Raw genomic sequence first — 12909 nt, 5'->3', positions numbered from 1 at the left:
TCAACACAAGATCTAGAAATGGGCCTCTTGGTACACCTGTGGGGAATTATCTTGATTTTGTGGAGGTGGGAAGACACACCCACTGTGGGTGGAGCCATGCCTGGGTGACATCCTGGACTCTGAGTGGAAACCTGGAACTAAGCAGCAGCATGCATTACATTCACCAGCCTCTGCTTTTTGATTGTGAATGCTGTGTGAACAGCCACTTCAAGCCTGCTGCCTTGACTTCCTGCCATGGTGGACTGTACTATTGACCTGTGAATCAGAATGAATAAACCTGCCCTCCCTTAAGTTGCTTTTGTCAGAGTATTTTATCACAGCACTGGGAAAAGAAACTAAGACAAAGTTCAAGGTTATCTGGGCATATATCCAAAGGAGATGACATCAGTATACCAATGGGATACCTACATGTCTATGTTTATTGCAGCAATATTCAGAGTAGCTATGACATTCAATCAGCCTATGTGCCCATCAATGGATGAATGGACACAGAAAATGTGAGATACATAGACACATATATACATATATATTGTACATGTAGTGGAGTTTTATTCAGCCACAAAGAAAAATGAAATCTCAATAGAATGAATGAAACTGGAGAACATTACACTAAATGAAATAAGCTAGACAAACCAAAACATATGCCCTCAAGTTCTATCTCAAAATGGGATCTAAAAGAAATGTTTGCCAGAGAATAGAATAGTGATTATTTGAGATACCAGGCAGGGACGATGGGAAGAGAATGGGAAACTATGGTTAGATTTGGTTAGTGTGCATTGTATGCTGGTGTGGAAATACCACAATAAACCCTATTAATCTGTAGAGTCAGTAAGTCTTAATGAAAAGTTTTTATAAGAACCTATAAGCAGGGGGCTGGAGAGATGGTTCAATGGTTAAGAACACTTTTTGTTCTTGCAGAAGACCCGGGTTCGAATCCCAGAACCCACATGGCAGCTAACAACTGACCATAACTCCAGTCCCAGGGGATCTGACAGCCCCTTCTGTCCTCCACGGGCTTTGCATAGCACGGGTGCACTCACAGGCAATACACTCATACACATAAAATAAAAATAATAAATAAAAATTTAAAAAAGAACCTATAAGCAGGACAATTATAGTTAACAGTAATGCATTGTATATATAAAATAAAAAAAGATTTCAATCTCCTTTCTTTCCCTTCCTTCTTCCTTCCTTCCTCTCTCTTTCCTTTCTTTCTTTCTTTCTTTCTTTCTTTCTTTCTTTCTTTCTTTCTTTCTTTCTTTCTTTCTTTCTTTCTTCTTTCTTTCTTTCTCTGAGACTGTTTCATTCTGTAGTCCAGGCTGGTTTCAAACTAACGATCCTTGTACTTCCACCTCCTGAGTGCTGCCAGTATAGGCATGCACCACCATATACAGCTTCAAAGGAGAATTTTAAATGTACTAATCATAAAGCAATTATAAAATTTGAGGTGAGGGATATGTTAATCACCTTGTGTTGATGATACCCAATGAACCCACAAACTGAAACATCAAACTATCCCTTAGATGTACAAATAGTGTGTCAATAAAAATTAACTTTAAAAGAACTTAAAGACAAAAAAGTGAGATAAACGAACAGTGCAACATAATTCAGCCTTGAAAAAAATAACAAGTTTCTGATACCTACCAACAACATGAATGAAATATGAAGACATTATCTTATGTGAAGTGAGCCAGACACAAATGGATAAAAATTTCATCATTCCAATTATATAAGAATAGTGGCTCCTTGGGGAGAATGAAGAATAGGAACTTATCATTTAATAGATATGGAGTTTCAGTTGGGATGATGAAAATTTCTAGAGATGAATCACATTGCAAATACACTTGATGAAGTTACTTATAGTTGCTTACTATATAAATGGTAAATTTTGTAACGTGGATATGTGGAAATTATTATTATATCCACAATCAAAAAAGTAGTAGAGTTGTGGCTGTCATGCATTTCTTCTCTCTCGCTCACTCTCTCTCTCTCTTGCTCTCTCTCTATCTCCTTCTCCCCACCTGTCTTTTCTGTACTAAAGACTGAACTTATGCATCATACTGCTAACATTTCTGTGTTTTCTAGCCTTTTATAGCAGCCTAATGGGTCAGTGGGTAAAGGCACTTGTTGCCAAGCCTGATTAACTGAGTTCAATCCCAGGACCCAGATGATTTAAGGAGAGAACTGCCTCCCACAGATTGTCTTTTGACATACACATGTGCACTTGTACATACAAACAAATGCACACACAAATAAATGGGCAAGCATTTCATTTATAACAAAAAATTTTACTTTTAACTGCCATATGTCTTCAGGATGAAGCTCTGGGAAGGGTGGGACCCACATTTTTAAAAATAAATATTTGGAGCTGGGGAGTGCCTCATAGTCACAAGGAGCTTGATTCCCAGAACTCATATTTTAAAAAGCCAGGTATGGTAAATGTGCTTTAATTCCAGCACTAGGCAGGTGGAGACAGGCAGATCCCTGGGGTTCATTGCCCAGCCTAGCTTTGCCTACTGGTCAGAGAGAGACACTATCTCACAAAAAAAGTGGATCGAAGCTGAGGGATGACACCTAAGTTTGTCCTCTAGCCTCCACCTGTGAACACACGTGTGCATGTGCACACATGTACATGCACCTGAACACACATGAACACATATAAACAAAAATAATTTTTATTTTAAGAATTTATATTCTGTGAGAGAATGCACAAGCAAATATCGAAAGATAATTGGGAAAAATATTTTTAGACACATATTAGTATATACTGGTAAAACTGAATTATTTTTATACCTAACAAGGCATGTAAATAGCACATTTAGGAACTCCCAATTATTCTGAGAGACCTAAAACACTGTATTATATTCTAAAATCCCAGAAGCACTGTACTTAATTTAAATGTGAACAGCCTTATTTTCATACATGTTTCTTTTTTCTAACCCTAAAGACATCATCTGGATTAGATGGTGTAAAAATTAGAATCTGCTTGTAGCCTCAGTCAGGCACGGAGTTCTTCAGTTTTCTTATCTGTAAAATGAAGGGCTGCAGCTGACACGATCTAGCAACACTTCCTGAGGTTTTAGGGTGCTGTGAAAAAGAAGCTTAAAATAGCTGTATAAAAATCCAAGTTGCCACATGAACTCTAAAAGCTACTTCATCTATTTTATGCTAATTCTATCTCTACCTGGCAGTGTGATTTTTGCAATTTTCCACACTGTTTTAAAATATTAAAAACTCAAGAAATTCTAGTGAATTGCTATGATAGCAAGGAGTTTAAGAGCAAAATTCCTTTCAATATTTGGAAATTGTATCTGCTGGCTAGAATCACACATTTTGTAAAGTGGAGCTATTTGGAACTTGGATATCCTAAATGTTTATTTAACTTTGTCAAAGGACATTATTACACAGGCCAAAGCAACTATTACTAAGACTGGCCACGGTCAGCATGGAGAGGACATTTGTGTTTGATGCTCCAAGGCTCTGATTCCAATCATGAAATCATGATATCTAACTCCTTATCACTCCTTATTTGTCTGGAAAAAGATCATTTCATAGGCAGACTTAATATCTTCATTAAACAAAGATCACGGTAAAGCCCCTTCCCTTCCCTTCCGCTTATTCTCCCTTGCTTCTTGCTCCGATGTTTTGGTCACCTTTATCCCACTTCCTTCATCTCTTTGGGATCAACTTCGTTCTACTACACTACATTTTCATCTGCTATGTTTGGGTGGGAAGAAGGATAAATTAGAGAAGACAGGCCACATAATGAACATCAGATGCTAGCTATTCGTGAAGCAGTGAGGAGCAGCCTGAACAGCCTGATAGGTTAGACAAAAGGAGAAAAATAGACACCAAACCCATCCATATGCTTTACAGTTGCCAAAAGCAACAATTTCTTTCATCCTTACTGGTTCCTAATGCAGAAACAAAGATATTAACAGGATGGAATAAAGGGAAAAGCAGCAGAGATAAAAAGATAAAACCCTAACAACTCCCCTCCCCCCAAAAAAACCCAAAACAGATACACTTACCTCTTGAGTCTTTATATTTCAAGCTTTATAAAACTGTATCTTTATTCTGTGCATTTGCCAGAAACTTTAATTTATGGATTTAATAAACCTCATGCTCATTAAATTTTGGAAATTTTGTGAAAGCTAAACATAGCATTGCACAAGAAAGGTATTCTTTTAATTATCCATTATTATGACGAAGAGATGATGGATCGGTGGTTAAAAGCACTGGCTGCTCTTGCAGAGGACCTGGGTTGGGTTCCCAGCACTGACATGGTGGCTAACAACTGTCTGTAACTCCTGTTCCAGGGGATCTGACACCCTCTTCTGGCCTCTACAACATTGTACGACACATGAGGCAAGTAAAACACTCATACACATGAAATAATAATACATTTTTTAAATTAAAAAAAGGCAGGGCTGTAGAGATGGCTCAGCAGTTAAGAGCACTGGCTACTCTTGTAGAGGATGGGGTTCAATTCCCAGCATGCACATGGCAGCTAATAACCATCAGTAACTCCAGTTCCAGAGGAATTGGATACTGTCTTCTGACCTCCACGGGCATTGCATGACACGGGTGCACTTACATACATGCAGGTAATACACTCATACACATAAAATGAAATAAAGAAAAAAAAGACCCGGGTTCAAATCCCAGCACCCACACGGCAGCTAACAACTGTCCATAACTCCAGTCCCAGGGGATCTGACAGCCTCTCTGACCTCCATGGGTGTTGCACCACACAGGTGCACTCACCTACACGCAGGCAACACACGCATACACATTAAAAAATTTTAAAAAAGGAATCCTTCATTCTAAACACTTCCTTTTCTACTTTCCACTTGTTTTATGAATGTGGGATTCTTGAGGGTTAGGGAAGTGGGTTGAGGGGAAGAGGTTAAGCTAGTGAAGGAGAGAGCATGAGGTTCCTTTGCGCTCTGGCAGCACCAGTCCAGCCCAGTGGCAGTTATTTACAGACCCGATGCCAAACTTGTGGTTTAATTTGTAGAAAATGATTCTAAAAATGGCCGTTTCAGGAATAGCAGAAAAAAAGGTCAAAGTCATGGGATCTGAGGTATTCAGGGAAGGTGTGCTTAATGAATTCCACTTAAAGGCCAAATAGCTTTTGCCCAAGGCTGATTCTAGCTTGAAACTCATCACTGCTCTCAACTTCAAGCTCCCATGAAGTCAGGGATGCATCTGGTTTTGGTGGTGGTTGTTTGTTTAAATCCTTATTATCTCTAGGGTTAGTACAGAGTCCATGAAACACAAAATATTCGTTGGAATGGATAGCTAAGTGAAAAGAAGTAGCTCTTTATAATTTTCCACAGGAATTAATGTGTTTGCTAACATTTAGAATCCTAAAATGCTACACCTGTAGAGGAACTTGTAGATCCCTCTCTACGCTGACCTTCTCCTATGCCAGGTGACAACTCCAAGCCTTGCTGCCCGGGGCCTTGATAACCTGCAAGGGAGTTAGCGGAATGTTCTTCACTGAGGTTCAGTAACTACCAGGGCATGCCCTTGTCATTATCTCATCTTGTATTTTTGAGATGATCACAGTAATGATGAATATTTAAATTTATGTGTGACTGATAAAACTTTTGTGTCTATTCTACCATCATTTTGCAGGAAACAGAATCTATTGCAAATAAACTTTGTATCAAAACACAGTCCCATAGTCATACATGTAAACATTACTGAAATAATTCTGTGTTAAGTACACAAACAGGAGAAGCCAGGACAAACAACAGTGACTAGGTTAAGAGGAAATAAGGGCTGGGCAATGCTACAGCTTTTGATAATGATCATCAGTAATTTTATTTCTCTTTAACACTCTTCTAAGTAACAGGAAATGATCCAAATCATAGATAACATTAAAATAGAAACAGGATAAGAAGTTAATGCTTTGCCTCAGAATGTCATATTCTTTAAATCTTGTTTTAAAGGATCCCTATGAAGAACTTGGGTGAGGAGCTATCAGTGTGTTTCATGATACTAAAACCACAATATTTACCCTATTTCAGAAATTTTCTTTAGGTATCAGCACAATGGAAATGATCTTATTGATATAGTCTCGTAAGATGAGCTTTGGAGTCTTTTTAAAAAGGTTTATTTAGGGCTGGAGAGATGGCTCAGTGGTTAAGAACACTGGCTGTTCTTGCAAAAGACCTGGGTTCGACTTCCAGAACCCACATGGCAGCTAACAACTGTATGTAACTCTACTTCCAGGAGATCTGATGTCCTCTTCTGTCCTCCATAGGCATTGCATGACGCCAGAGAGTTTACACACATGCAGGCAATACACATATACATAAAATAAAAATAAATAAAATATAAAAAAGATTTACTTATTTATCATTTTTGTATATGTGTGTATGCCTGAATGCGTTTATATGTGCCTCATGCATTCAAGGAGTCTTGAGAGGCCGAAAGAAGGTGTTAGATTCCCTGGAGCTAGAGTTACAGGCAGTTGTGAGCTGACAAATAGATGCTGGGTCCTCTGAAAGAACAGTAAGCACTCAACCACAGAGCTATCTCTCCCACCTCTACTTTGGAGTCTTTTAAAACTGAAAGAGTATAAGGATGGGCATTCAAAAGGCATGTATTCTGCATAAATTATCCACTAGCATGGAGTTAGTTTGGTATTTTTACTTTTCCATAATCAAGAAATGAATTAAAATAATACTTTTGATAAATTATGATTGAAGTTATATAACAAATCTATTGAATGTCATATGTAACATATAATGCACATAAGTTATATAGTATATAAATTAATATATATTATTCAAAATGTCCAATATGTGTCCTGAAATCACAATAACAGTAAAGCTTGGATGCTTCTGCTCTACCCTTCAGTTGGTTCAGAAACTTTCAGGAGTTCATTCCAGAGAATTTCTAGTCCGAACCTCCTCAACAACTGTTATTATAGCTTTTTAGCCAAAATGAGGGAATTCCTGTTTCTATATGAGATATTTGAAATCAGGAAAAAATTTTTGGAGGGGTTGCTGGAGATTGAACTCAGGGCCTGTGAACAGAAGGGAAGTAGTCTGCTTAAAAGAGCCAGGATTTTGTTTAAAGTTTTACTTTATTTTTTATTACTGTTATTACTTTATTAAAAAATACTTATTTGTTTTTATTTTATGTGTATCAGTGTTTTGCCTGCATGTACATAAGTACACTGTGTTATGCAGTACTTGCAGAGGCCAAAAGAATGTTGGAGCCCCTGGAACTAGAGTTACAGATGGTTGTTAGCATCCATGTGGGAGCTGGGAACCAAACTTGGGTCCTCTGGAAGAGCAGCTGAGCCATCTCTCCAGCCCCAATTGTTTTGTTTTGTTTAAGACAGGGTCTTACTCTATCGCATAGATTGGCCTCAAACTCATGGCAATTCTCCTGTCTCAGTCTCCTAGTTGTTGAGATTACAGGTGTGAGCCACCATTCTTGGCCTCTTTAAAGTTCACTTACCAAAATCTATAATGAATAAGACCTTTGATAGATATAAAATGTTATTTACTGTTGATATTTCTAATCAAGAAGTTTAAAGTGTGAATTTATTATCTTCTTATCAGAAAAGATCAAAGGTTTCTGAATTTAAGTGAGAAACTACAAACGTAAACAAGGTAAGCATCGATGAAAGGCTCTCAATATTATAATTTTCATTAAACTTATTTTTATTGCTAAAAAATACAAGCAATGTATTTCCTTAAAGAACTAAATTGGGGAAATGAAAATTTCAGAATTTGATCCAGGTATAAAAAATATATTTGATATAAAAAAAGAAGCCTGGATATGTTGTAAAGCTAGACTAATTAAAGTAATTTTCTTATGTAGCTGACTGATAGAATTAAATATTGCCACTTTCAAAGCTTATCATGTATTATGTTAAAGAACTTCTGTAGATGTGAAAAGTCCATCTGTGAGTACAGATCGTCGGGTGGGCTGAGGGCAGTTTTGCTCTGGTGAGAAACCTGAAGGTGACTGAGGGAGCAGAACAGGCTGGTTATGAGACCACCCTCAGTAAGATGACAGGGTAGTGGGAATTGGCTCGTGGGTGTTTCTTTCTGATGGCTACCTCCTTCTCTAAATCCTCCCTCCTGGTCTTCATGACACTGTACTCCCTTAATTTTTATCCTGTTTCTTTGACCATTTCATTGGTTCCTTTAGTTCTGGCTGGGTATCCACATTTGCTTTGTGCTGATTTTCATGCCTAGATGTCCAAATTCTTGTTAGTTCTTTCTACTTAGAGAAATCAATTCTACTTAAAAGCCAATGTTCTAAAAACAGAAACACTACTATTACTGCTGTCTCCAGCCTGTGTTCCCCTCTGCCATCACTGCCTTGACTTAGGTGCAATCAGAGCCCTATTCAGAGTTCTCCACTCTCCCTCCTCCACCATTTCTCCTTGCTTATCAGATCTTCTGGCTTCTGTCACTCCTTGGCAATAGTATCTGCTTCCCTTCCTTGCCTCTCCTGCCACTACACCAGCTTACTTCTTACCTAGCACCTGACACCACACTAATGCCTCTCTTTAAAACATCACTTCTTACTGGTTTTTAGCAGAAGATTCTTTCCTAAAACTGAAGCTACAAGGGGGAGAAGTCCATTTCCTTGTTCAAAACTTTCCTGTCATTCCCAGCTGATCTAGGCACTGATTTAAGCACCACGCTGTCTTCAGCAAGATTCCAGTATTTCTTCCCAGGGTGCATCTTTCCCTCTGTGTGGCAGTGTGGAACAGATGAAAGGCATGAACTTTGGAATCAGTTTCAGGTTCAAATTCCAGCTCTGTCTCTTCAAAAGTGCCAAATCAGAAGCTGGTCACTTACTACTTGAATCCCTTCATGCTTAACTGCAAGTGCAGATGATAATCATAGAGATGGGAGATGTAAGGAGACCCTGTGTGAAAGTACCTGCACAGCAATGGCACAGCACTGTGAGGCGGATTGTGCCACATTCATGTGCTAGTTGCTTAGTAGCTGCCTTGTCATCCGGGACCAATGATTTATTTGTATTTTGAGGAAGAGTCTTTCTCTGTAGCTCAGACTGGCCCTGAATGTATGACCTTCCTGCCTCAGCCCCTTAGAGTGGGGTGTAAAGGTGAAAGTCACCACACAGTTAGGAACCAACAAGTTTTCAAGTTGAGAACTTTGATGATCACATCAGAGCCAATGACACTGATCATAAAGCAACTTTCCACTTTCATTTGGAGAATTTTTCAGAGGCTCCTGAAGGTGCAGGGTCTCCCTACATTTCCCATCCAAGCTTCTTAGGTAGAACTATACCATTAGATCTTGACTAAGTGGGGTGTTCAGGGCCGAAGAAGCAGCAGCAATGTCTGGAAAGCAAATCCTTGCTTCAAACAGATGAACCAACAGTCCTTTTCAAGAATCAGAAAGCCATACTTCTGTCACAGTAGAAAGCTTTTTAAGTGTTTAGGATTCCATTAGAAAGTCCAACATGAAGAAAATATGAGGTTTTCTGTAACCCTATCTCAGAAGGAAAAGGTGTTTTTGGTTCTGATTTATTAATGTAGCCCAAGTACCCAGGAGAGTACCTTGCATGTAGAGGGGGTATCATTAGACTACAATGAAAAAATGGATGGATGAATGAGGGATTATATATTTCTACCATAGTGTTGAACACACCGTGATCAGAATAAATTCTTAACTGACAAACACATGGATTTATAATCTAGCTTGTTAATGTGAGAGAATCTAATCCCATATAATTCTATTTTACAGAGTAGTTTTATCTATATTATTATCTGTCTTTCCTTTCAAAATTATTTATTACTTCCTCCCTTATAAAAAGGAAGTGTTAGGGCTTGAAAGTGACCAGGAAAGTGAAATAAAATGAGATATTTTTAGAGGAGTTAAACATTTTGTCTAAAATTGGTTTGAATACACTGAATGGAATGAAGAGAGATAATCCTTAAAGGCATATGAGGCATAAGGTATATAGGACATGTTAGACAACTTTGTTTATATGCTACATTTCTCCCCTAAGCACTCAAAGTCTATGTATTGCTTATTCCTGAGTGAGAAAAGAATCCTAAATATCTAAATTCTTCCTGCACTGTAACAGGAGTGAGGGCTCAGCAAAGTTAATGACACTTACATCCAGTGGAGGTAGATCCAGGGCTGGTATCCTAGACTCCTGAGTATTCAGGAGTAACTTCAGTCCTAGAAGTAGAAGGTGAGCCTGTCATATTCTGAGAATGTGAATATGGTAGTTTGGCTAGAATGAAGAGGTTGTAGAGAAAAGTCCAATAAGGCTGGAGAAATAAGAAAGCTGGGTGTATTGGCTCACACCTGTAACCACAGTACCTGGGAGGTAGAGGCAGGAAGATCAGGAGTTCAAGGCCATTCTTGGCTATATAGCAAGTCCAAGGCCAGCCTGGGCTACATGAGACCCTATCTTAAGATAGAAAGGAAGGAAGGAAGGAAGGAAGGAAGGAAGGAAGGAAGGAAGGGAAGAAAGATAGGCTGGAGAGATGGCTCTGGTTAAGAGCACTGGTTGTTTTTGCAGAGGACCTGGGTTCGAATCCCAGCACCCACATAGTGGTTAACAACTGCCAGTAACTTCACTTCCAGAAGGTTGGACATCCTCTTTTGACATCCTCGGGCATTGCATGACTTGGGTGCACTTACACACACGCAGGCTATACACTCATACCCATAAAAATAAAATATCTAAAAGAATGAAAGAAAACAATGTTTTAACCAGTACAAATAAAAAACTTGGATTTTCATCTATGTCAGTTATGTTGGAATAAATTTTTAAGCAATAAAATCCATTTTTAGTAGGCAATCTTAAGAGGTGTCACTATGCAAAATAAACTTGAGGTTTCCCTAACTGAAGTAGTTCCCCTTTCCTATCCTCTGCTGCTAAGCAAGAGAATTAGAAAACCATGGTCATGAGTGCTGACAGGCTTTGGACAGGGTGACATACCAAGTGTCTGGGGATGGGTGGGTGTATTCCAGCGTGGAGGCAAAAAGCAGAGACTTGACTGCCAGGGCTTGGAGGGAAAGAGCAGAAGGAAAGCCATCGGAAGAGGGAAACTCCCAGAGACCCCAGAGATGACAGTGCAATTACAAAGATGAGAAACGGGCAGCCACCGATTTTGAGGACAGTGATCCACTTTTAATCATTTTAAGCATAACAATTACATACACTACTCTGTCAGAAGGGGAAAAGGCAACATTAGTTTTCTCTTGCCATTTTTTTTTTTTTTCCATTTACAAACAGACGGGGTGGGGAGGGGGCATCTGTTTCAGCTTCCGCCATCAAATCCTTTAAGGAAGCAGGAGGCCCTCACTGCTCCATTCTCCTGAAAAAGGGGATCATTTCCATTTTACATTTACTGCCAGTGAGCACACTGACATATAATCTTTTAAACTATTTCCTCCCCAATGGAGGTAAGTATAATTAAATGTTTGCTTCAAACATTAGCACCATAAGTCACTTTTGAAACAAAAGACTTTCCTTGTGCTTTATTAAAAACCGTGACACTGAAGCTTGAATATATGCGCGTCACGGTCTGCCATCCTTCTAACCTGTATTATTCTGACCGACATGAGATGCCGGGTTTGGCCAGCTGCGCTTGGTAAGGACCATCTCCTCCTCCTGTGCAGTTTCTGAAACTTGTGATGCAAACGTGCCCGCCCTTTTCTGGCAACACAGAAAGCCTGACTCAGGCAGCTGTGTAGCTATTAAAGCGTTGGGTCCCGACTCGCCTGCTGTGGCGAGCGCACAGCGAGATGAAGCTTCCTACCTGGTTCTGGCTGAGCTCCGCTGTCCTCGCTACCTATGGATTTTTAGTGGTGGCGCAAAGTGAGACAAAAATAATCCAAGATGAGGGAGCCAAGGACACATGCTGGGTCAATCTGGAGAGCAGAGGGAAGTGCTCCGAGGACCGCAACTGCCCCTTCCAGCTCACCCTGCCCCCAGTGACCCTCCAGCTTCCGGGGCAGTTCGGCAGGATCGAGGAGGTGTTCAAAGAAGTGCAGACCCTCAAGGAAGTCGTCAACAGTCTGAAGAAAACTTGCCAAGACTGCAAGTTGCAAGCTGACGACAGCCGAGCCCCAGACAAGAATGGAGCGCAGGGAGAGCCTGGCGACAACAGAGTCCAGGAACTGGAGAGCCAGGTGCACAAGCTGTCCTCCGAGCTGAAGAACGCGAAAGACGAGATCCAGGGGCTGCACGGGCGCCTGGAGATGCTCCATCTCGTAAATTTGAACAACATAGAGAACTATGTTGACGACAAAGTGGCAAATCTAACGTTCGTGGTCAATAGTTTGGATGGCAAATGTTCCTCCAAGTGTCCCAACCAAGAACAAATCCAGTCACAGCCAGGTAGGTGTAACTGTGCGTCCTTATCATTTGTCCATAAAAGGTATATAGCCAGATAGTGGCTATAAACATTAACCCGAGGGAAGAGGTCAACAAATAAGCCTTTCAGGTTATTATTTTTTTCAGGTAGTGCAGGAGGAACAAGTATTTTCTCAAATGGGACCATGGAAATGGTATATTATCTAATTAAAAAAATAAACTGAGCTCTGTATCCATTAGAAAGCACTTTCAATTTTAAGACCTTCCAAGCTAATGCCAGAACTCCGTAGGAGTTTAGCAGAGGGAAGCTTCTGCATAGGTCAGTGCATTTAGTCTACTGGTGCACTGTTTGGAAAAGGAGAAAAATGCAGTGTGCTTACTCAGTTCACTGGAAATCAGTTTTTCTTGTGCTGACCGGTTGCCACAGAGCAGCAGGTGGTCTCTGAGGTTTTAGCAAACAATTGGGCTGTTCTGAATTCCCCAATATCTAGAGAAAGTGGGAGACTGTATACGTGAAATAAAAGCATCTTCATGTGTGCACCAAACATTTTGCTTTAAGACCTA

General features: G+C 39.8%; 2 protein-coding genes across 4 annotated transcripts in view; one reads left to right on the top strand and one right to left on the bottom strand.

Moving 5' to 3' along the window:
* The window catches only part of Ccdc146 (coiled-coil domain containing 146), a 169281-nt gene that overhangs the window by 83323 nt on the left and 73049 nt on the right, over positions 1–12909 (bottom strand). The window lies entirely within an intron of this gene.
* The window catches only part of Fgl2 (fibrinogen like 2), a 5701-nt gene continuing 4499 nt past the window's right edge, over positions 11708–12909 (top strand). Inside the window, exon 1 of the mRNA XM_008830774.3 lies at positions 11708–12369. Within this exon, the coding sequence (XP_008828996.1) occupies positions 11775–12369 (595 nt within the window). The 5' untranslated portion in view covers positions 11708–11774. The remainder of the gene's footprint in view (positions 12370–12909) is intronic.

Source organism: Nannospalax galili, unplaced genomic scaffold (assembly GCF_000622305.1).
Source record: "Nannospalax galili isolate Female #2095 unplaced genomic scaffold, S.galili_v1.0 scaffold312, whole genome shotgun sequence".
Taxonomy (NCBI): domain Eukaryota; kingdom Metazoa; phylum Chordata; class Mammalia; order Rodentia; family Spalacidae; genus Nannospalax; species Nannospalax galili.
This window is presented reverse-complemented; position numbering and strand designations above follow the sequence as displayed.